This window comes from Accipiter gentilis, chromosome 7 (genome assembly GCF_929443795.1).
Source record: "Accipiter gentilis chromosome 7, bAccGen1.1, whole genome shotgun sequence".
NCBI classification, from domain to species: domain Eukaryota; kingdom Metazoa; phylum Chordata; class Aves; order Accipitriformes; family Accipitridae; genus Astur; species Astur gentilis.
The window spans coordinates 1,806,745-1,828,664 of NC_064886.1; the positions used below are offsets into that span (position 1 = coordinate 1,806,745).

The window sequence follows — 21,920 nt, forward strand, 5'->3', positions numbered from 1 at the left end:
TAAGGCAGGGGTGGCAGCAGCATCTGCTGCAGCTGTGACAGTGTGACTGGCCAGGAACCAACCCAGTCCTGCATCAAAGATGTGAATGATTTTAAGTTGCTTTTCTCTGAACAAGACTTAGCCCTCTCTTAAAATTCTCATCAGGCAGAAGCCAAGGGTAGTGCCAGTAGACCACAGCCATATAAATGCTTTCAAGTCTTTCAAACCATTTTTAGGATGTTGTGATTTTCTTACGCTGTCTTGAAACTAAGGTGTAGGGCCATATTTAAGCATTCTCCATCTCCTAAGATAAGGAGAAGTTACAAGCAGGCCAAAGGATAAGTCAGGTGAACACACAGGCATAAGACATGGACCAAGAATTTTTTATTTTAACACACAGTAAGTTTGAGTACAGCAGCAGAACTCCTTGAGTCCATCTTGGTTTACATCATATCAGTAGACAGCTGATATAATTTGGCTCGGAGTTGTTCAATCAAGAATCCATCTCCATTTTGATACAACCAGTTTCAGGAGGCCGAATCCTTCTCTGTGGTGTCTTTTGCCACCCCAGGCTGGATCCTGCTGCTGAGCATTTCAGTTTTCACTTGTCTCATACTTGTGCTTGATGTGTTTCCACAGTTTCTGTAGGCAAAACAAACAAAAAAAAAACCCCAACGGTAATTTTAGCCAGCTTTTCAGCAGCCCGGGGATAAAGTTTCACTTTAAAATGCAAGTTATCATGAAACCTCCATCTGTAACAGGCAACAGCCAGATGGGAAAGAGTAGTTTGTATGAAAACACCTCCACAGATACCACCAGGGTACACGACAGTGTGGGTACTGTCATCCTGCGCTTCCCTGCTAAGCGGGGGCACACCCTGCTCCACACAAAGGTTTCAGGAGGAGCAGGAGCAGCTAGACAGCAGCTGAGAGCTACCGGCCCACGCTCATCCTGCTGTGGAGGAGGTGGCAGATGGAGTCCTCTACCTGGGCCTGTGGCTTTTAGACTAGGCAGGGAGGAAGCTGCTGACAGCCTGCTTCCCCTCTTCTACTCTGCAAGCCAGAGATTATTAGAGCATTCCAGTCACATTGCCTCAGCTTCCCACTCAGACTGAAGAAGGCATCTGCAGGTACAGGATGCACAAAAGAATCCTATTCCAGGCACTGAAATCTGCTGGCACAATCGGGACTGAGGGAAGTGCTGCACAAGTCCAAGGCGTGCCGCGCTTTGATGTTTGTTGTAGAAAATGCTTTAGATTTTCAAAAAAGTTAACTTCCTCGATAGTTTTGTTTTCGAACCCTGCGTAAGGAAACATTAGCATGTAGAAAATGCTACAGTTCAAAAAAGGAGTTGAGTCCGAAGCTGAAGTTCAAATTGATTTTTTTGTTAGCTTTTAACAAATGACTGTTGCTAAAAAGGAGGAGAGGGGGATCCTGCTCTTGCTCTTTACTGTATTTCCTCAGCTCCCCCAACCCGTGGTGCGTTACTTCAGGGCGGTGAAGGTGTTACTTTGTGTGGTATTGGTTTTCAGCTGTGTTTGTGACCTGGTTCAGGAGGCCAAAGAGCAGACATCGCACTGTCAGGAAAGGCGCAGGGTGGCTCTTTTCAGCATCAGAGCCGTTAAGATGACCTGGCTATCCTGGGAAACTGCGCCCTGGGTGCTCCGAGAGACCCACGGCACATCAGCACTGCAGGACCGGGAAGAGGGCCACTGGGCCGCAGAGGGGAACATGCAACACGCTTCAGGTTTTTTTTGTACTTGGTGCAAGAGGGAAATAACAGCACCTCCTGCCTTCTCTTAGGGCGCGCATTGCATCACCTTGTCCTGTCCAAGAAGCCGTTCTACGTCCTGTCCGCATAATGCGGCGTCCCGGCAGTCATCATCCCACCACAGCTCTGCTTTGAAACACAAGGACGATCTGACCCATCTCATCGAACGCTCACGCCCGGGACAGCAGACTCCGCTGTCCCGTACAGCGCTGCGCGTTCGCCCCTTCCTCTGCTAAGGCCTAGAGGGCTACAGACCTGCGGAACGCGAAGCAAACTCCATCCGTTTTAACCTTCCTGCGTCCCACCGCCTTGGAAACCTTTTCCCCAGCGGCTCCGCAGACCGGAGAAGCCCGAGAACACACCGAGCCCCTGACTACCAAGCACCGCCGGGGCGGCTGCCTCAGGGGCGACCGGGAAGCAGCCGCGGGGTGCGGGGCCGGCCTGACCTTCAGGGCCCAGGGCCTGCGCCCGGGCGGACCTCGCGGCGCGGTACCCCACCCCCCCGGTTCCTTACCCCCTCGTTGAGGTGCTCGAAGATGGCGTCGGCCCCTTGGTCGAAGGCGCGTTCGAAGAGGACGGCGCCCAGAACGATGGTGAGGGCGAAGGTGGAGGTGCGGCGGAACAGCGCGCTGTACGCCTGCCGCAGCAGCGCCATCTTGCCGGACCGCTCCGCGCATGCGCCGCCGGACGCGAAGGGGCGGAGCGGGGCGACGTGGCGCGGAGCCTTCTGGGAGATGTAGGCGCCGCTCCCGGCAGGCGCCGCGCGGCCTAGGCCCGAGGCTTGGCGGGAGGTGAGTGCCGCCCGCGGTTTGGGGGGCTTCGGCCCGGAGGAGGTGGAGGTGGTTGTGGTTTGAGGGGCTTTTCTCGGCCTGTGGGTTGAAGCACTCTCCCCTCCTAGCACCCCTTCCCTTCAGCGGCTTCCGCTGGGCAACCCGAGTCTGCCTGTTTTGCTTTTCTGAGGTGAAATCAGCCCATTTAGCATGGGACGGTGGGCTAAAGGCCTCGTTTCAGCTACAGCAAAACAAGGCGCGTTGGGTGAGCCCTTCCCCGGCTGCTGGACGGGCCTAATGCCGGCCGTGGAGCCGCGGGGGCAGCGGGCCTTGCTGGGGAGCAGGAGAAGCCTGGAGTGACCCTTGAGGGGTGAAACGGAGAAGAAAGAGGGTTTTGCGTTAATGTCCTCTTCTGCTCACCCCCTCGGAGGGCGGTGAGGTAGTTTGGGTGTTTTCTGGTTGGTTGGGCCAGCTGAGGAAGGCAGAAGGCAGCATCGGCGTAGTCCGAGCAGGAGATGATGCTGTGGAGGACGCTTCAGAGGCCTCGGGAAGAGCGGGACGTGGCCCCATGTGGCGTAACTGAAGCGGAAGCATTGCGGTTTGCCGCCCTCTCTTTGTGTTTTTTCTTTCTGCTTCACCTCGGCGAGGGCGAAGGGGCTTCAGCGCTGATGGGGCAGAGAGGTAAATTTGGGGTTGGAAAGGGAGGACAGACAAGGGGGGGCAGGGGAACCTTAAAGTTGAAGTCATCCCTCCGCAGGATTGTTGTTAAACAAGCATCTACATTAAATTTCAGAACGGATCCTCAAGTGACACTCACTCTGTCGTTGCATTTGTCTCAGCTGCCCAGAAAGAGCATGTGGTCTGGCTGCGTAGTCATTTTTATTTATTTATGTTTGGTTCCCTGCATGCAGCTACTGTGGAGATCCGTGGGATTTCTGGTGTAGGGCAAAGCCTTTGCTTGTGCTGGAAGTCGCTACAGAGGCTGGAAGGTGCCTAACGTATTCCTGTGCCCTGTTTATAGTGTTAGACCTTGGGCCAGCCCTTCGAAAAGCTGAATTATTATTTTTCAAAGTTAACTGCTAGGGATTGTCTCTTAAGACAAATCTCCCCAATAGCCTATAAACCGCTACCACTGGCATGCGTTTGTGTAATGGTCAGGTCAGTGTTAATCCCAAATCCAGCTCTGGATTTACACCAGGTGTAATGAAAATCAGAATCTGGCCCTCTGTCATTGTGAAGGTGCTGGCAGACTCTGCCGGCGTTTTGCGTGTTCCCGTAGAGATATGAGCACATTTAAATTGGCAGCTGAGTATCATAAGCTTGACACTTGGATTTAATTAACTTCACATCTGTCTAGATATCCAAAGTGGCTGAAATGGCCCTGAGCCTGGGCTATAAGAAAGCAGGAAATTGAGGTCAAGGCCCAGCAGCAATTCTCAGGGTTCAGCGTGGAGAAAAGCAGTTACACCCAGACGAAAACAAGTCTGCCGTATGCCCGTTTCTGGGTCACCTTCTTCCCTCTGTCCATGTCTCGGGGAAATCAGTGAAAGAACCCCTGGAGAGTCCTAAATAAAATCTGTAGCTAACAGAGCGCAACATGGAGTGTTTTGGCAGCAATTTGAGAAGGGAAAATTTAGGATGGTGCACAGGAGATCTTGCCTGGAGTTTTACCAAGCACCTCAGCTAGATGAGTGAAACACCTGCTAGGTGTCTTAGAACATGCTATTTCTCATAAAACATTGCTCCAATGTAAGCCTCCAAGAGGCTTACAGCAGAGGATTTTTTTGTTAATACTTTTAAGCATCGAGATACAAGACAAAGCCCTGGCTTTTTTGTATTTGGATTTATGCAGAAAGACTTTTAAGCTGGTACAAAGCCTGTCTGAAATCGTTTATGGTTGCCTGTGGGTCCAGGGGTCTGTTCGCCCGAATTCAATTGCAAATTAGGGTCTAGAAATGTTAAGAAGAAATGGCCAAGCTGAAAAAGTTCTTTATAAAGCAGCTACATTTACTTTATTTCATAATGACTAAGATGGATTTAATTAGAAAACATCTCTGTTTTCAACTGAATAATGCTCTTTGTTTACTGTTTGAGCCATTTGGGAAAATGGAAATAGGTTAGCCAGTGTTGCTCAGAAGCAGCTTTTATTCCTACGTACTAGTTCAGTGCAAAGCGCTGTGGATTGCTGATACTGCAGAGAGTTGTCAGAATCCAGCCAAGATAATCCATGCAATTGAATTCTTAAAAAGATGGAAATAAGTTCAGTGTAATCTTTGGAGGGGGCGATCTCTGGGAGAATCTGATGCTCCTCTAATTGCTTTTTTTATTCCGTTCATCCCCTGCAATGGGAATTGCTAGGAGAATTTGGGAGCCGGCACCTCTGGGATGCGGGATCTAGCTGCCTGAAATCTGTAGGAGCTTTCTGCCCTCATTGTTGGGGAGGGAGGGGGAACGAGCTTCTGCAATTATTGCTGTCGGGGTGATGAAAGGAAAAGTTTGAAATACGATTTCAAAGGCTGGCTGCTGCTGGGCTTCTGCAGGCAGAATTCCCATTGAGATCTGTGGAAACTTGTGTGGGACCACTGCAGAATCTCATTTGTTTTCCCCGTTCACAGCAGCCGCTTCTGCAGAGATGGAGTGCAGGAACCGGTAGCTGAAGCAGGAAGCTTTTATGTTATCAGAAACTTTGGGAAATGATGGCATAAGATCCGGGAGGGAGATTTTTTTTCAGTACTTAAAAGCCACAGCAGAGCCTGCCAGTGGGCCAGACGTGGAGGGTAAGAGCATTCCCTCTGGATTCCAGCAGCCCCACCACAGTGCAGCAAAGCTGGCTGCCAGGCTGGCTGCAAAACCCTGGGATGATCTAGTAAAGGATGGGGGGAAGTGGTGGCTTAAGTTTCATTAAGCAGCACTTGGTTTTGCTTTCTTGAGCTGGAGTAGGACAATTTCAGACCTCAAGCCCTAGAGAGCTGAGTTAACTCCTTCCTAGCAGGAGCCAGGTCTGATTGTGTTTGCAGGTAAAACAGTTTGCAGTCACATCAGGGAGAGGTGGCTGGCTGATCAGTATTGCCTCCTAACCAGGTATTCCACCTGGAGAACAAGGAGAAGGACCTTAAAACAAGGAGTCTTCAAGTTCAGTTGGAGTCCCTGAACATTTTACCTTCAGTGTGAAGGTTTGCAAGCCAATTCAAAAAAAAATCAGAAGATCTTTCCATTGAATGCAGATGGAGGAGACTACATTTTAACTGTGGTGTGAGGCCTGAGAGATTTCCAGGGGCTTGACTTTTGAAGCAGCAGTTTTCAGGAGTGGGGGAAGGAAGGGAGCTTGGTGCTGTTGCTCATGAGATGCCAGGATGGCTGGCTGGCAGGAGGGCTTGGCAGAACTGCCTTAGCTCAGCATGCTTGGCTCTGAGGGATTGCCTGTTGCTGCTCCTCTTCCCGCTGATTCTGAGGAATCGTTAGGGAGGCTGTGATTGATTCTGACCCTGTTTTATTTATAAAATCTTTATTTGTTGTGCTGGTGTCTGTGCCATTTTTTAAATGCATTTGGCTGTCAAGGTGTCAAAAACTGGAGAATTGCTTTTGGAGTTTATCTCCCAGTCCATCCATCTTTGGCATTTATCAGGTACCTTTATATCGCTTGGGAGAGAACTTACAGCTTCTTCAGGGTATCTGTTGCACCTCCAGCAAGGACAGCTGACGGGGACAGGCCTGCACTTAATCACAAACCCCATCTACCCTACCAGGGTCTGGGCTGCTCCAGGCCCAGCACAGATGAGAGCACTCAAATTCTGTCCCATTACTTCTCGATACTCCACAGCAGGGTCTCCGGACTACAAATACATGCGTGATAAGCCCATCTTTGCTGTGGGAGGAGAAGAACCGGGCATCTCCAGGTTGCTTTCAGTGGCTGTGGAGTTGGGGGTTCTTTCCTCCTGGCTGTAAGGCTGTTGTGATCTGTTATTGGAAGTGCTGTACTTGGTGAAGCAGACACATCTTGCTGCCATAGGCTGGGGAGAATGAGGAGAGCAGTCCTTGATGTCCAGGAGTAAATAGATGTCTAGGTGAACTGAACAAAATGTTATCTCCTTTAGTGCTTGTAATGCAGCTTCCCACTTGCAGTACAGGTGAGATCAGCTTTTTTTTTCATCTTTGAGGAGTTGCTGGGTTTCTTCCTTACCTTGTAGAGATGGACACGGGGGAATTTCCTTCCTCTTGCATGGCAGCTTGTGGAGGTTGTCTCTGGTATGGGGTTAAAGTCCTGGGGCCCCAGGTGGAGGCTGTGGCATGGACCTTTAGCTCCTCCTGATTGCACATTGGATGGTTTCTGCTGCACCTTCCCTGGTACAGGTGGTGGCTGGGAGCCATTGGCTCTCTGGGGTCTCTGCTTTGTGTGACCTGAACTCCAGCAGACTCAGGGAAGGAGAATTCTTTCAGCAGAGGTGTTGTTGCTTTGGGTAACAGAGGTAAGCAATGCAGATCTGAGCCTGTTCTACCATGTACATGCAGCAGATGCTGCCTTACCAGTCTCTGATGGAGAAGAATATATACTATTAGGTTTCACCTCTTTCCCTGTCTGCCAACCCTAAATGATTTGAATTCTTCTCCTTTGGAAGCAGGCGCTGTAAATCTTGGATCCTCCATCCCCAGGGCAGGCATGGCTGGGCGCCGAGGATCTGTATGATGGTTCCGAGGCCACGCTGATCTGCTCTGCCAGAAGAGAGATGGGGAAAAGATACTTCTGTGACTACTGTGACAGGTCTTTTCAGGACAACCTTCACAACAGGAAGAAACACCTCAATGGAGTGCAGCATCTCAGGGCTAAGAGAGTCTGGTACGACTTATTCCGAGGTGGGTACTACCAACTGTCTGCCACTCCCTTTCTGGGACTGGGGAGGTGATGGATGAGGTGGGGCGGAGGGGGGGAATAGATAAAATAAATCAACACTGGTGATTTATATTGAGATTGTGCTAGTGAATTGCGGGCTTGATACTGTTGCTGTCAAGCTGTCTCAGGGGCAAAACCCTCATGTGTCTGGATGTGGGAAGGGGAAACTGTAAACGTCAGCTGGGACTTGAAATGAGCTGGAAGAGATAGGAAGGTTGTTTCTGAGAACAGGAGTTGCAGATAAAGCTCTCTTGGCATCAAGAGCAAACCTGAGACAGGAGACCTGGGAGAACAAAGTGAGCTACAGTTTCTGAAGGTGACTTAGGTGCCTTCTGCAAACCAGAGTTGATCTCTTCATGCGAGGAGCAAGGAATATGAGTGTGTATGTGGAGAAAGTGGGCTGAAGGGCAGGCTGTACACGTGTTGTGTGAACAGGTGGGAAGCTGGCAGCAGTTCTCTGCACTGGGTGGAGGTGTCGGTTCTGAGGGTGGCGGTGGGAGAGGCCAAGGATGTGACTGCTTGACTGGAGATCCCAGAAGGGTGAAAGGGCTGGGAAAGCAGCTTAAAGCACTGGTATGCTCAAACCTATCTTAGCCAAGTGGGCTAGCAGAGGAGGAGAGCTAGGTGCATTTAGGTTTTGGCAGAGGAGGAATTGGAATTCTGGGGCTGGAGGCTGTGTCAGGACATGCTGGAGGAAAGCCCTGCGTCCTCTGCCTGTTTAACAGGACTCTTCTCACCCAGCTCGGCACTCTGACCTGACTCACCATGCAGTTACATGTGTCTTGGTGCCAGCCTGAGGAATATGGTGGGAATGTGTGTCCAGGGTCTGAGAGAGAGAGCAGGACTGTGTATTTTGGCAGTAGCGAAGACTTAGTTTGAATTAAACTGATTGTGAAACCGTTGCCTGTATGTTCCTCTGCTTCCTTCTGGTTCCTCAGGATCAGGAGTTGCAGGCTGTGTTTGTCCCATGGCTAGCTAGGTGAGAAATACCCTGCAGAGCTCTGGGTGGCTGTGCTGTCTGCTTAACTGTATCTGGAAGCTGGGAATGTTCTCTGTAGTGGTCAAGTGTGGAGGACCAACAGCCCCAGCCCAGTTCTAGCTGGGTCAGTGATAGTGAGGCAGATTACCTAGGACTTGTCTTCTCACCAGGCTGTAACCCTTGATTTTCATCTGATTGATAAAATTCCTCATCCCATTCCTGATTAGGGGATTCATCTCCTCTTGTCTCCAGACTCTGTGGCCTGACATCACCCAGTGCAAGTTCTTCCACAATCTATGGGATCTGCTGTATCTTTGGGGCTCGTTTTCCCCAGGACGTCTCTGGGAGGTGAATGACTGTTTCAGTGGTGTCCACTGGAGACTCAACACAGGGTTCTATGAGGCCTCACACAGAGCTTTTCTGAGAGCTCTGTGAGTCTGCCTGGTCCTTCTCTGCTGCGCAGAAGCACCGCAGAGGCCTTGCTTTTCTGTCATGCTGCTTTTCCCCTACTGCCATGGGGAGAAAGGATGAAGCAGAAAGCAAAGAAGGTGATATTTGCAAGCCAGTGTAAAGCTGAAGCCAGGGGTGCAAACAGGGACTGTTAACTGTCAATTTGTCTGTGGCTTAAGTTCCTGGTTGTCATGTAAAATGGCTTCCCACTAGGTAACTGACCTGTTTGGGACCATGATATGATGGGGTATTGCTGTGCAAGAGATCTTTACCCTGTTTTGTCTTTTGCCTCCCCTAGATGCTGCTGCTATCCTGCAAGAGGAGCAAACCAAGAAACCTTGTCGAAAGTTTCTGCAAACAGGTGAGTTCTGAGGTAGAAATAACTGCCTGAGCTCCAGCAGCTCCTTCATGGGACAGCCCAAGGCTGTTCTGGAGAGCCCTGGTATGTGTGCTTGTCTTGGAGGGAGTGAAGGGCTTGAGCCTCTGTGTCTGGCATGCAGGTGTAATGGATCTTGGGTTTGCATGCACTTACACAAGGGAGGACCTTGTGTGTGCAGCTCTCATGGAGTTCCATGGCTTTTGTTCCAGGACAGTGTGATTTTGGGTCCAACTGCAGATTTTCCCACATGACAGAGCAGGACCTGGAAAAGCTGAGTGCCCAGGTTCAAGGTAAGTCCTCAAACAAGAAAACATCCAGGGGTCTCTGAGGAGGAGGAGGAGTTGCTGCAGGGAGTGTGGGCTGCAAAGGGGCACGTGAGGGGCTGTGCAGCAAGAGCCTGCAGTCTTGTGCTGCCTGTACGCAGCAAGCCAAGCGTGGATCCCTCCCGCCTGCCTCTTGGTGCTATGTGAGCCTGTAGCGTGGCTGTTAAGTGCTGCAGTTTTTCATATGCTTTCTGCTCTTGATCTGCTGGCACAGGCACAAACCTAGAGTTGAGCAATGCTGTTACTACTTAGCAGCAAGCATCTGAAGCAGAAGAGTGGGCTTTCTGAGCCCTGGGGGGGGGTTTCAGTCAGGGAATAAAAACAGTCAGCAGCAGAGGGCACTGGTACATCACTTCCCCTTAAATTTATGGATTTGATTTCCCCCCACCTCTCTACTATTACCAGGGAGCTGCTGCTTCTGCTCTTGGGAAGAGCTAGCCTGCTGTCAGTTGGGTTGTTCTGAGGAGAGGACATGGGGTCTTGGATCCAGAAGCGGCCTCTGCTCACATGGCCTTGGCTGGAACTGAAGTTTGGGCAGAGGATGAGTGGCAGCTGCTCCCCTGCTGTGACTCTCCAGAGCATTTTTGAACTTTTTCATTCTGAGAGTACCATCTCCTTGCCCTAAAAGGGGTTGTAGCTCTGTCTTCTCTATAGGATTCATTGCTTTGATGGTTAGAGAAAATGTGAGTGAGGTGTTGGTGAGAACTTATGGAATGGTTGAGGTCTCCACTGGAGATGGTCTAGTCCCAACCCTACCCTGCTCAAAGCAGGGTAAACTAGAGCAGGCTTCTCAGGACCACATCCAGTTCTGGTTTGAATATCTCCAAGATTGGAGACTCTACAACCTCTGTGGGCAATCTGTTCCGGTGTTCGACCCTGTTTGCAATAAAAATGGGGGTTTGTCGTTGGGGTTTTTTTAATATTTCAATGGAAATTTCTGTATTTTGGTTTGTGCCCGTTGTCTCTTGCCTTTGCTGGACTCCCTCCAGTATGTCCCTGTCTCTGTGGTACGGGGGAGCCCAGCACTGGACACAGCACCCAGACATGGCCTCACCAGTGCAGAGCAGAAAGGAAGGATTGCTTCCTCAACCTGCTGGCAGCGCTCTTCCTAATGCAGCCCAACTTCTGAGCAGATCTTGTGCCCACACTGCTAGCTGAAGCCAACTGTTGTTTTGCCAATAGTCTGGCAAACACAGGCTTAAGTGTTGAAAGCGAGTGTGTGTGTTGTGTGCGTGCGTGCATACACATGAGGTTTGGGGTGTGCATGGGGTAGAGACTCTCCTGGCCTTTCGAGGGATCAGATTTGGGGAAGCAGGGCTCTGGTGAACCTGGGGAGCAGGAGGAAGGCAGGCACTACAGAGCTATTCCAGTCCTTGCTGTTGCTGAGTCAGTCTGTGAGTCCCTGAGGTGACTCTGTGAATCAATTGCTGAACAACACTGGCAGTCAATAAAACCCATCTCGTCGGGCTGCGCAGGAGACAGAGCACTCCAGCCAGCCCTTCTCAGAGCGGCAGTGCCAGGCTGGCAGTTGCGCTCCTATTCCCCGCTGCTAGCCCAGAACCTCTCCTCGACCCTTCTCTGCTGCAGGGTTTAAGTGCTGGGCTCCCGAGAGGCGGCATAGGATGTCAGCCTATTTGCAGGAACCTGTAGTGTTTCCAGTCATTGAAGGCTGTTTATTGCAGGGAAAGTGAAAGCTCTTTGGAGCAGAGCGGAGCTGCAGGGGAAGGCTGGCAAGCTCCTCTGCGCTTGGGCAGGTTTCTTTGCCAATTACACTTGTTATTGAATATTGACTTCTGTCAAATGGGTCAGGTGTAAGTGGAGAATTGGCTAGTGAGAGAGCTGATTCCTGGGAGATTACTTGGAAACCTTGCATTTGTATTACCAAGTCAAACATTTAATTAAACAATTAGACTTCAAGGAGTGATGGCCAGGGGACAGCAGGGTGCCTTGTCCTTGGCTGTGCTGCTCTAGCATGAATGCCTGGTTGTAGAGTTAAATCCTGCTCACCTCTTGTGGTGTTACTCCATGGAAATCCCGTGTGAGCCAAGCGAGCAGGCTGAGCGTGACACAGACCTCTAAATCTGATCAGTTGAGCCCGTAGAGAGCTTGGAGGGATTTGATGGAGGGAAGAGCTCAGCAGGACTTGGTGGAGAAAAAGTGCAGCCCATAACACAGTAGACTGGATGAAAGAACAGCTGCAAAAGCCAAGCCACCATTCGGTGCGTCATGGGGATGTTTCACCACTCCTTAGGCCACTGAAGCATCAGTGTCTCAGATGGCAGGCTTAGGGCAGAGTTGAAGGCAAGCTTGTGTGATGGCAGGTTGGACTGCAGGTTGCATTAGTCATGCAGGAGACCTGATCCTCGTAGCATGTCCATCAGGTGCCTCCATCAGTAACATCCCTATATGCATTAGCACCTAGTCCTGGCATTTGTGTGCTATGAGGGATCGCAGGCCACAGGTGGTGAGACGATACAGTACAGGTTAGAGCAGTGGTCTGGATCAGGCTGCCTCTTACTGAATTGTCAGTGTCCTCAGAGATTTCCCATCTGAACCCGCAGCATCTGGGAGATTTTGACAGCCTTGCAGCCTGGGATAGTCAGGGATTTGAGATGAGCTGAGATGCTGGAAGCTCCAGAGCCCTCTCACCATTTTGTGCAGAGCCTTGTGTGACCATGCTGCAGATGACCACCCTCTGCCTCTGATGGGGTAGAAGTGGATGGACAGTCTCTTGGTAAGTCCACGGCGCTGCTTAACTTCGCTTTCCTCAGCTCTGGTGCATGGGCGTAGAGGCAGAGGAGCTGTCAGACTGCGTTGAACCCGTGTCTCCTCTTGTCCAGGGGCAGATGCTTCAGAAAAGGGTGCAAAGAAATCCTGTAGTGAGGTGGTGTAGCCCACTAACCCGTGTTCAGGGCTGGGCTTGCATCCTAAACCACAGCAAAGCCTTTTCTGACTTTTTTTTTTAACACTGCCAAACAGTGACGACACTTACTTTCTCATGTAAATATTGAACCTATCCCTGAATCCCTGTTAAGTCTTTGGTGTTGGTAGTTCTGTGTCAGTGAGCTCCACTTGCTAATGATGCATTTTTATTACAGCCAAAGGAAACATTACATTATTCTTAACATTTGGACTTTTTAATGCAGGGAATTCACCCTGTTGTGTTAGTCTTGTGGGTGAAGCAGGAAAATTTCTGGACGATTCGCTGTTCTGTAACAGCTTAGAGCTTGTCCTAGTTTGGCTTCAGCCTTTCTGCACCCTGTAGAATATACTCATCAAGAAGCAACAGTTTCCACCTTCAGCAGGGAGGGAGGCATATTCCCAGCTGTTACCACATCAAAGCATTGGCCTTCTGCATCTGCTGCATCATTCATCAGCGAGACACTTCCAGGCTGTCATTTTAAGTACAGTCATGTCAGGAAAAGTCACTGTCAAATTGCCATCTTGCTTAAAGTTATTGGCTCCCTGCTAACCTGTGTTACTTCTGCTGGTAGTATTGACACAACCCAGCCTCTCGTGTGAGCTCCAGTTAGCCAGAGCTGCAAGGGGTGAGTAAAGGCACAGTTGGGTGAGTGTTTGCAGTATATCCAGGCGATTGAAAGAATATGAGTGACCCTGCTGGGGGTGGCTGTAGTCAACCAGTTTAACTTAGTGATGAACAGGAAAAGGAGCACTCTCACAGTCGGCTGCCACTTCTTGGCTGCAGGGCAGTAACTTCTTAAGCTGCTCGTGTTGCAGGGCCTCATCAACCTCATCTTTCAGCTGCAGTCTGCTGCTGTTCATGTGCTCTGGAGGAGTTTGGACTGACACATCTTCTGGCCCAGGGAGAGAGCTGAAGGATTACATGTAAATCTCTTTGCTGGGTGACCTGCTTGGTACCGGTGGTGGCATCTCGCATACAGTGGTGCCTCATTCGGGAAGAAAACTCATGCTAAAAGTTGCATGGGGAGAGAAGATAAATCTGGACTCCTACTCTGGCATCATTAGAGAGGCACTTCATGACTACAGATGCTCTTTTAATTGGCTGTAATTAGACTTTGAAGCAAACACCCCAGTGAGAAGCGGGGGGAGAAAGCACCTTCACACCTGTCTTGCTGCTGCAGTCTGGCCGGCTGCACGACCATGTATTGGGAGTAAGGGCTGGTAATTGTGTTTCAGAGTTACATCTTGGAATACCTGTTGACATTCAGGGGGTATTTCCAATCTCATGGTGGTTTTGGTGGTCCCTGGATGGGATGTGTGTGCTTCAGAGGAAGATGAGACGAAAGATTTGCCTTTTTCATGGGTGTGCATCAAGGTGGACAGAGTCAGACAGTTGCCTGTACCTGCTGCCTTATTTCTCAGCCTGAGGGTTGGAGTGCTTTAGAGCAGTAACCCATGGAGCTGCATAAATGGGGAGCCAGCTGGATGTCTTTCTAATCTGGACACCTGGGGCATCATTTAGGCCAGCGTGAGTCTGGAGTTGTTCCACAGCAGCCAGTGAGCTTTTCTGGACAAGACAGTGTGTTGTGGCTGCTCGAGTCCCTGGGCTCCCACCAATTCCTGCTCTGGCACTTTGGGGCAGTGGCCTTGGGGTTCCCTGCTCTAAACAGAGAGGATTTGGCAGTTTTTGTTCTGTTCTGTGTTGGGGCTTGGAGTGGGATGAAAAGGAAATCTTGCTGGTAGGTAGAGGTGGGAGAGGTTTCTCTCTGATTTTCTTCCTTGCCTCATTGAAGCCTCTCACAACCACTGCTTTTCCCCTTGCTGAGGTGGGATGTGCCCAGGCACTCAACAGGTGGAGAAACCTGGAACAAAGGGATATAAGATGGCTGTGGTCCAGGTTGCCAGGGAAGTCTAACCTGGGAGGTGAATTCAGATTTCCTGAGTATAAAGCAGTGCCTAGCTCACCAGGCTGAGCTTCTTGCCTCCCCAGTGCCCTCAGCTGGCCAGGCTGTTGGGCTGACCCCAAATAGCTCTGCTGGGGCTTTGCTCCTTCGGAATAACTGTAGGAGATTTGAACAGTCCTGTCTCCAGCCATATCCTTATCGCTGGGTTGCAGAGCAGCACCTCCACATCAGGACCACAGCAGGCTGTCTTTGTGGTGGCAGTGAGTACATCGTCACCCCTCCCAGCCGCAGCAGATGAAAAGGCTGGATGACAAATTATCCATCTCCGGCTGCTCATTGTGTAGCACATTTCTGCCATCCTTATTAATATTCAACAGGCAGATGAATAATTGGTTGCCACCACTAGGATGAAGTGATCCTTCACTCTGCCCAAGCAATATTAATTTCACACTCTGTCTGGAAACGTATAATATTTTCCTTAAACGTGTGACATATGGCGGGTAGGTGTGGAGCAGGATCCTGGTGGGCATGGCTGCAGGTGGCTGCTGCTGGGGTGGGACCGCTGGCAGGTTGATCTCTAAGTGGGATCAGGGTTCCCTCAGAGCACTCGTCCCTGGAGGGTTTGTTGAGCGAGGCAAAGGGGAATGACACGCAGCTGCCTTGGCTTCCTTTTTATTAATACCAGTGTTTGTTTTTCAGAGTATCACATTCCCTTTTCTGTTAGGTGGGAACTTTCCATGAGACTGGAGATCTAATAGCTCTGAGCATCCTCTCAGCCCGCTCTGCCTGACGTGCTGTCAGGAGAATGACTGTGTCGTTCGTGTCAAGGACTCGTGCTAGACCCTGTTCTCCGCTAGCTTCCCTTCCTGCTTTGTCACTGGTGCGAGGGCGGACCGGGGAGCTTTGCTAACTGGGCAGCTGCGGATTTCTGCCCAGTGGGAGGGACTGGTGAGTGCTGGGCTGTCCTGCTGGCTCTGTGCCCTTCTTCCCAGAGAGGACAGTGCTGCAGGACAGGGTGCCTGCAGGCATCTGCCCCACGCAGCCCCCCCCCAGGGTGATAGAGAGGTTGAAAGCCTGAAAGGACCTCAGGCTGCCCTGTCTCTTGGTAGACAGCAGAGTTTTCCTACTGGCACTGCCTTGCTCGTTCCTAACTTGCATGAGAAACCGTAGGAACTTGTTCCTCTCCCTCCCGCCGCCGCGGTCTGCTCTAATCTTGCACCTAGTCTGAGCAGGGCTGGGCGACAGCCTCCTGCCCTGTCTCTGCAGGGGCTGGGGATGCATCACACAGCGTGCACCTTGAACAGACCTGACAGCATCTTTGAAATCCCGTCTCCTGTTTGTATGCGCACTCTGAACCTTTCAGACTGTCGCGGCCTGCCAAGTCTGCATCGATCCGGACAGACATCCCTGTCACTCCCACCTAACTGGGCAGAGGTGGCAAAGTCCGTCCTGCCAGTTGGAGGGACACATCTTTGGAAATGGCTTAGGGCCAGCAGAGGCTGTTTCAGGCGAGGATGAGGATGATCTACCCTGGAGGGAGATGTCAGACTCCCCTCAGTTAAGTGCCTGAACTGCCGCTGTGCTCGCTGGCTTGGTTCTTGTTCCTGGCTCTGTCTGGCTGGAGCTGTCACCAGTGAGGAGGCCAAGCATCAGATGACAGGTGGACAGTGGAGGAGGAGGAGGGGCCACCACAGGCAAATTGCAAACTCTCCACCATAAGAAACTATGCAGGGTAATGAGCAGCGGGTTTAATGGAGTGAAAGGACTGCAGCGTGAGGGTCTGATAGCCCTCTCTCTCAACCAGGGGAGCAGAGATCGAAGGAGCTGCGGCAGGAGGGAGCAGATATCCCGCCTGGCACCATCGAGGACTGGCTGGAGAAGAGAGCAAAGAGACTGAGCGCGGCTCAGAGTAACAGGTACTGGTGGCTGGGGAGCATCAGTGTGAGGGCTGGCTGCTGCTTCTGGCCCACACGATGCAGAGGGGGGAACCCGCAAGAGGGGAGTGAGTGGGATGGGAGAAAACACAGGTGGTCAGAGACCCCAACATGATGGGACCCCCTGAGCTATCGTTTAACACTCAGCCTGCCAGCGCTGCGCGCCTGATCCGGACTTGGGTGCCCGCATCAGAGATATGTGCACATGTCTCCTCATGTGCCTTGGGGGCAAGCCAGGCCTTGCTGCCTGTGGCTGCTTCCCTGGGGAAGGCAAGCAGAGGGGTGCTCCTGTGCTCTCTGCAGAGCACACAGACATGCTTGGAAGGACAGTGCCACCACGGCGCTGAGTTATTAATACCCAGAGTTCAGTGGCAGGAACCTGGTCTCATCTGTTGACAGCTTCCCCATCCTTTGCCTGCCCTGTCTGCACATCTCTGCCAGTCCCTGCCAGTGAGAGGGTGGAATTAGCTCCTCCTCGCAGCATTCATTCAGATTCAGGCGCCTGCCGGTGCCTACTGTTTCCTTGCTCACCTGACTGCCGCAGGCTTAATTGGATGACATTTGGGCAGGCGCCAAATCTCTCTTTTGTTCTTTTTCCATTTGCTCCTGTCCTCTCTGTGTTTGGTCTAGGCAGGATCTTCCTTCTGGTGCTTGTCTGGGCTTGTTGCTTTCTGTTCACTCCATCCATCAGCTTGGCTGCTGTAACCTTCCTACCCCCTGTACGTTTCACTTGCCCCATTTTGTTTGTCCTGCCCATGAATCCCTTGATCTTGGGGTAGATGATCTCTTGCAGAAGATAGCCATCGCTATACCTAGAGGAATTTCCAGACCTTCGCAACTACTTGATCCCTGCTGCCTCCAAATATGCACAAGACCTGTGAGGATTGTTGCTTTCTACCCAGCCTCTCTGTCCCTGCAGGCTCAGAAACCATCTACTACAGGAACTACAGGAACACCAGCTATTCAAAGCTTCTCTTCCTCTATCTGGCCTCACCAACGCCTGTCCCTATCACTTATTTCTCTTCTCCCCTTGTGCTCTTCAGCCCCAGCATTGCCCTTCCGAGCAACTGTGTGTTTTGCTTTGTCTGCCAGAGAAGTTGTTTTGCAGTGCCAGGGAAGAGGGCCTGTCTTAGGCAGGTCCCTGTGCTCCTGGTGCCTGGGGAGTCCATGTTCCTCCTGAAAATGCTTTTAAGGCCAAGGAGCTCCCTCTCCCTCCTGCAGTCCTTGAGGTCCCTGAAATGTGGCAGAATCTCTGGCAGAGTCTAACGGTGCTTTGGGGAATTTGTGGGTTTAGATGATAACTTGCCCAGGGGCTGCTTTGCCTGGCTGGTAATGTCATTAAAGATCATTAGTCTGCACAAAACCAAAGAGAAAGTGCTCTCGAGGGCAGTCATCTCCAAAATGAGATGCTAGAGACCCAGCTCCACCACCATCTTCTCTGGTAGCACTGAGTAGGAAGGATTCAAGCTGGGATGGAAGCATGATCTCCCAGAGTTTGATGGGAAGCTGTTGCTGTGTTAAGCCTCAGCTTCCGAACGTAGCTGAGTTTCTGCCTCTGCCTTGCCGGGGACTTTTAGCAGGATACCTGGCAGGCAATCACAGGTGGAGCTACCACCTTCTGTGGTGTCCAAGTACACCACAGTGCAAAGAAAATGCCAGGCTGGACTAGAGGTGGCCCTGTGGCCAAGTACTGCCTTGGCTGAAGGGTAGCAGTAACTTGAGCACCATTTCTGACCGTCACCTAAATTAGCCCCATGGATGGAGAGTTGCCACATTGCCTTCCACCCATCGTTCGTGCAGCTGCTCTCCCAGCCTGGCTGGGCTCAAGGGGACAATCTTCATTTGGAAGCCTCCACCTGATGCGTATTTTCAAAGTCACGCTGTGCCATAGCTTTCTGGAGAGCTGAGGTGGAGTTGGAAGGAGTTTGTGTAGTTCTCTTAGCCATGGAGCTCTGCCAGGGCGTGATTGATTTTTAAGCTGATTTCCAAAGGAAACGGAGCATGTCAGTGCACGTGACTGTGTGCTTCTGCCATAACTGCTGTGGAGGCCACTTGCTGATTTCCATCAGAAAGGGGTCTGAGGCCTCAAAGATACTGAGATACTACAGGTTTCATGAATGTGGAAGTGGGTAGAGGAGAGGGATCCCATTTACGCCTTCGGAAGGGAAATATTCTTGACCCTTGCTAGACACCAGAGAATCCACACGGGACAGCCATTCTGAATGCTCCAGCTGTAGGTCAACCTTTGATAGGACTTGAATCTTATGAGACCCCAGGGAATTGAATACCCAGACAGCATCCTCCCTATTGATTAGTTCTGCTGCTCACAGAACAGCTCATTAGTTGATAGCTGTGCTGTTCCACCTTGCAGCATGCCCTCCCCTGCTCCCCACCCCACCATACTGCTGCTGCGGGGGCTCCTCTGCCTGCGTGAGCAACAGTGCCTGGATGTAACACAAAATATTCCTGCCCGTGTGTGTCCTAGCAGTCTTGTCTCATCCTCGGCTCTGAAGAATCCCCATCAAGGGGATAAGCATTAGACCAAATGACTTTGCTCTGTGTTAGCTGCCTAAAAACCACTGCACTCAACTTCTGTAGCTGGCTTTCAGCCACATCGTTGGCCCTGCAGGGAGAGGAGGGTGCTGCTTCTCTGGAGCATTATGTAAAGGAGTTTGATTAGATTTCTTCTGGCATAACAATTAAAAAGATTCATCAGGATCAGAGGTAGAGGCCTGAGAAGCTGGAAGGCTGCTGTCAGGGCTTCTGCTAAAGAACAAATGAGTTTCCTGCACTCAGGAATTAATGGAAAAGGTACGTTTCCTATGAATTTAAACCTGCCCCGGTCAAGCACTTTCTTCAGCTGGAGCCAAGGGAGCAATGCTTCTTGCTTTTGCACTTCTTCAGTCAGGTGTGTTGTTTGCAGCGGCCCCAACTAGTAAACTTGAGGGAGAGAGACAGAGACAACGTGTTTCCCAAGCTGTGAGTTGGAGGAGGAAGCCTGTTCCCTCTGCTGAAGGGTGCTTCTGTGAAAACACCCCATCGTTTTGGCAGTTTCTCCATTTCCGAGGGGTCCTTGTCCTTTGGGAAGTGCGCAGCTGGCTTGGGATTCAGGCTGCTGGGAAAGAAACATCTGCTAATTTTGTTTGTTCTTCTCACAACTCAGCTGTGTGAAGAGTGGAGAGCGGCCAGGGGTGGGAGGGGACGGGGCCAGCCGTGCTCCCAGCACGGGGCCTCTCCTGCCACCAGCTGCCAGCCCTCTCGGGGGGCTGTGCCTGCTCTCCCCCCCGGCAGACCCCCTCACCTTAGTGCTCCCACCTTATTTTTCAGTGACATGCACTACCTTAGCAAGCACCAACTGCTTGAATGGGTTGGGGGGTGGTTATACAGCAGTTCTGCTGTTGGATTTGGGGTGGGTGGGTGGATGCATGTGAATATACATGCTTGTTGATAACCAAAACCCTCCTCTGCTGGACCCCTCCTCTTTTAGGGGCTAGTGGAAGGGGCACAGGGAAGCTCAGCCCCTAAGCAGGGCCTTGCTATCAAACTTGAGACGGCTGCATCTCACCTCTGCCCCTTCTATCTCCTTACCTCCGCAGTGCTCTGCCTGAGAAACCAGCGCCTTTCCAATACCCGCCGGGCTGGCCGCCAGTGCAGGATCTGCCCCCATCCCTGCAGGCCCCCCCACCCGGAGGGTGGCCAGTCCCCCCCAGTCTGCAGTGGGGCTGAGGCACAGGGACCCCCGCAGAGGTTGTGCTGGAGATGGACTTCTCCCTTGCCTGCTCTAAGAAAGGGACAGAATTATTTATACATACTTTTATATCAATAAAAGCCTCCCCCCCCCCCCCCCCCGCCCCGTTGCAGCCTGCATGTGTCATGTTATTTCTCGCCTGGTCAGCCTCCCGTGGATTGAGCCGGTCGGGCAGTCGTCTCCCTGCCACTGGAACGGGGATTTGCGCTCAGTATAGCTCCAGCCCCACGCGGAGGGACTGTCCGCTCTCATCTGGAGCGGACAGCCCCCATTTCCCGGGGCAGGATCCGTCCCCTTGGACCGCTGCTGTCTGTGCTGTGCCCTGCACTGCCCGCTCTCAGTCCAGCTCCGTGGCTGGGCTCCATGCAGCTGATCTAGGCTGGGGAAGGAAGGTGTAGTCAGGCTTTTAAAATGGATGTTTAATATTGCCTCCAGTGTTTATGTTTGCTTCTGTTAAATTCAATGTGTAGAACTGCTTCGGTTCAGGTGCTGGAGCTCCTAATGAAGAGCTTGGGGAGCTCCCGTAAGCCCTCTGCTCCTGCTCCCGCTAGCCTGAAGGTGAGAAGCAAGGAGCAAAAAATATCCCAAGGTTTCTCCTTCTCCAAGAAACTCAGTAAACAGTGAGTGCCAACAGGGCAAATACCTCCGTGGGTCATGCCCTGCCATGGGAGCTGGCTGGCCAGGCGCGAGCGCTGGGGGCTCGAGCTGGGAAGGGGCAAGGAGGGACTCCACGGCTCTCCTGCTCACCACGGGGCTGCGCTGGGAGCCAAAAGCCAGGTGCAGCGTCTGGGGAAACCAGCCTGCCTACCTCCAGCTTCTCCTCTTTATTGCTCTGGAAGCGCTGCCCTGGAGAAGACTATAGAGGTGCTTTTAGGTCACAGTGAGAGCTTTACAGAGTTGTCTCTCCTCACCAGGAAAGGGAGGGATGAACGAGGCCCTCGGCTTGGCTTTCTCGGGAAGGCGGGTGGATGCTCGGCTTCACCGCAGAGCTGCCGGGTACGCGGGGGATCCCAGCCAGCAGTGTCCTGGGAGAGCGGCTCTCCAGCAGCAGGTCTGTCCAGGATGGCTGTGCCCGCTGCCAGTGCATTTCAGGTTTGGCCACGCACGGAGCGAGTGGGTCCAGATTCATGAAGAGCCTAGGCAGGAGCCAGCTGCTTTTGGCCAAATCTTGCCTGGATCACGCCGGTGTTCAGCTGCCCGGGACAGGGCAGAGCTCCTGCCTTGGGGTGTGCGAGCAGATGGTCATCGGGAACCGCCAGGCCAAGCAAACCCCATCCTGGGACACGGCTTTGGCACGAGCATGGGCTGGATCTGACCGCAGCGTGGCTGGGTGTGGAGCTGCGTGAGCCGCGCTGCAGCGGGGAAAGCAGCCTCGGCCGGAGGCTGGTTGAGCTTTAAGCCAAATTAAAGGGTGGGGTTTTTATCCTTCCCAGTGTGACTGCGTTGCTCTGCTGAGCCCTCTGCTTGGTGGCCTTTGAAGAGCAGGAGCCCAGGGCTTGGGCTCAGAGGATGCGGCATCAGCCCCATGTCCTGTCCTCGCCTCCTCTTGCGAGAGCTGGCACGTGCAGGTAAACTAGAGCACTCGTGTGGTGCCTCTCTGGGGGTAAATCAGCATCCCTCGGAGGAAGGGGACCCCTGCCCTGAATGCAGAGGTTGCACAGCTTCAAGAGGTCAAATAGGGGGAAAAACCAGACCCCAAAAGGGCTGCGGGATGCTCCGGAGCGGGGACGCGAGCTGCCAGGCTCCGCTCTCAGCCATCGCCGGAGCAGCTTTGGCTGCTGTCAGCAACCCGCTTTGATGTGCACCCCCGTGCCCCCGGCACGGTGCGGGGGGGAGAGCTCCGGGGAGCCGGAGGGGGGGGCTCAGCCCATCTC

The 21,920-nt window shown here is 52.2% G+C and overlaps 3 protein-coding genes across 8 annotated transcripts in view; 2 read left to right on the plus strand and 1 right to left on the minus strand.

Moving 5' to 3' along the window:
- The window catches only part of ASCC2 (activating signal cointegrator 1 complex subunit 2), a 40,251-nt gene extending 37,999 nt beyond the window's left edge, over positions 1-2,252 (plus strand). Inside the window, exon 20 of the transcript XR_007506595.1 lies at positions 1,782-2,252. The gene's annotated coding sequence lies outside the window, so the exon portion shown is untranslated. The remainder of the gene's footprint in view (positions 1-1,781) is intronic.
- Positions 344-2,447, minus strand: LOC126040210 (cytochrome b-c1 complex subunit 9). The gene is made up of 2 exons (XM_049804170.1): positions 2,264-2,447; positions 344-621 (listed from the first exon to the last, which is right to left on the minus strand). Exons 1-2 carry the CDS (start codon positions 2,402-2,404, stop codon positions 574-576), a joined length of 189 nt encoding a protein of 62 aa, XP_049660127.1. The 5' UTR covers positions 2,405-2,447; the 3' UTR covers positions 344-573.
- On the plus strand, positions 2,433-20,132 carry ZMAT5 (zinc finger matrin-type 5). 6 transcript variants are annotated; one of them, XM_049804168.1, is made up of 7 exons: positions 2,485-2,540; positions 2,992-3,200; positions 7,139-7,370; positions 9,135-9,197; positions 9,425-9,505; positions 16,169-16,280; positions 19,895-20,132. In XM_049804168.1, the coding sequence occupies exons 3-7, from the start codon at positions 7,244-7,246 to the stop codon at positions 20,022-20,024; spliced, it is 513 nt and encodes a 170-aa protein (XP_049660125.1). In that variant the 5' UTR covers positions 2,485-2,540; positions 2,992-3,200; positions 7,139-7,243; the 3' UTR covers positions 20,025-20,132. The 6 variants fall into 6 exon arrangements, with proteins under 6 accessions (XP_049660121.1, XP_049660120.1, XP_049660125.1 ...); XM_049804164.1 differs by lacking the exon at positions 2,992-3,200 and having other exon boundaries at positions 2,433-2,540; positions 7,136-7,370; XM_049804163.1 differs by lacking the exon at positions 2,992-3,200 and having other exon boundaries at positions 2,451-2,540.
- Positions 20,133-21,920: the final 1,788 nt, after the last annotated feature.

Excerpts from the sequence above, each read along its gene's own strand:
- LOC126040210 (XM_049804170.1), bottom strand. The coding sequence starts at position 2,404 with ATGGCGCTGCTGCGGCAGGCGTACAGCGCGCTGTTCCGCCGCACCTCC. Across the intron at positions 622-2,263 it reads TCGAGCACCTCAACGAGGGG|AAACTGTGGAAACACATCAA; the intron begins GTAAGGAACCGG and ends TTTTGCCTACAG.
- ZMAT5 (XM_049804164.1), top strand. The coding sequence starts at position 7,244 with ATGGGGAAAAGATACTTCTGTGACTACTGTGACAGGTCTTTTCAGGAC. Across the intron at positions 9,198-9,424 it reads TCGAAAGTTTCTGCAAACAG|GACAGTGTGATTTTGGGTCC; the intron begins GTGAGTTCTGAG and ends CTTTTGTTCCAG. Across the intron at positions 9,506-16,168 it reads GCTGAGTGCCCAGGTTCAAG|GGGAGCAGAGATCGAAGGAG; the intron begins GTAAGTCCTCAA and ends TCTCTCAACCAG.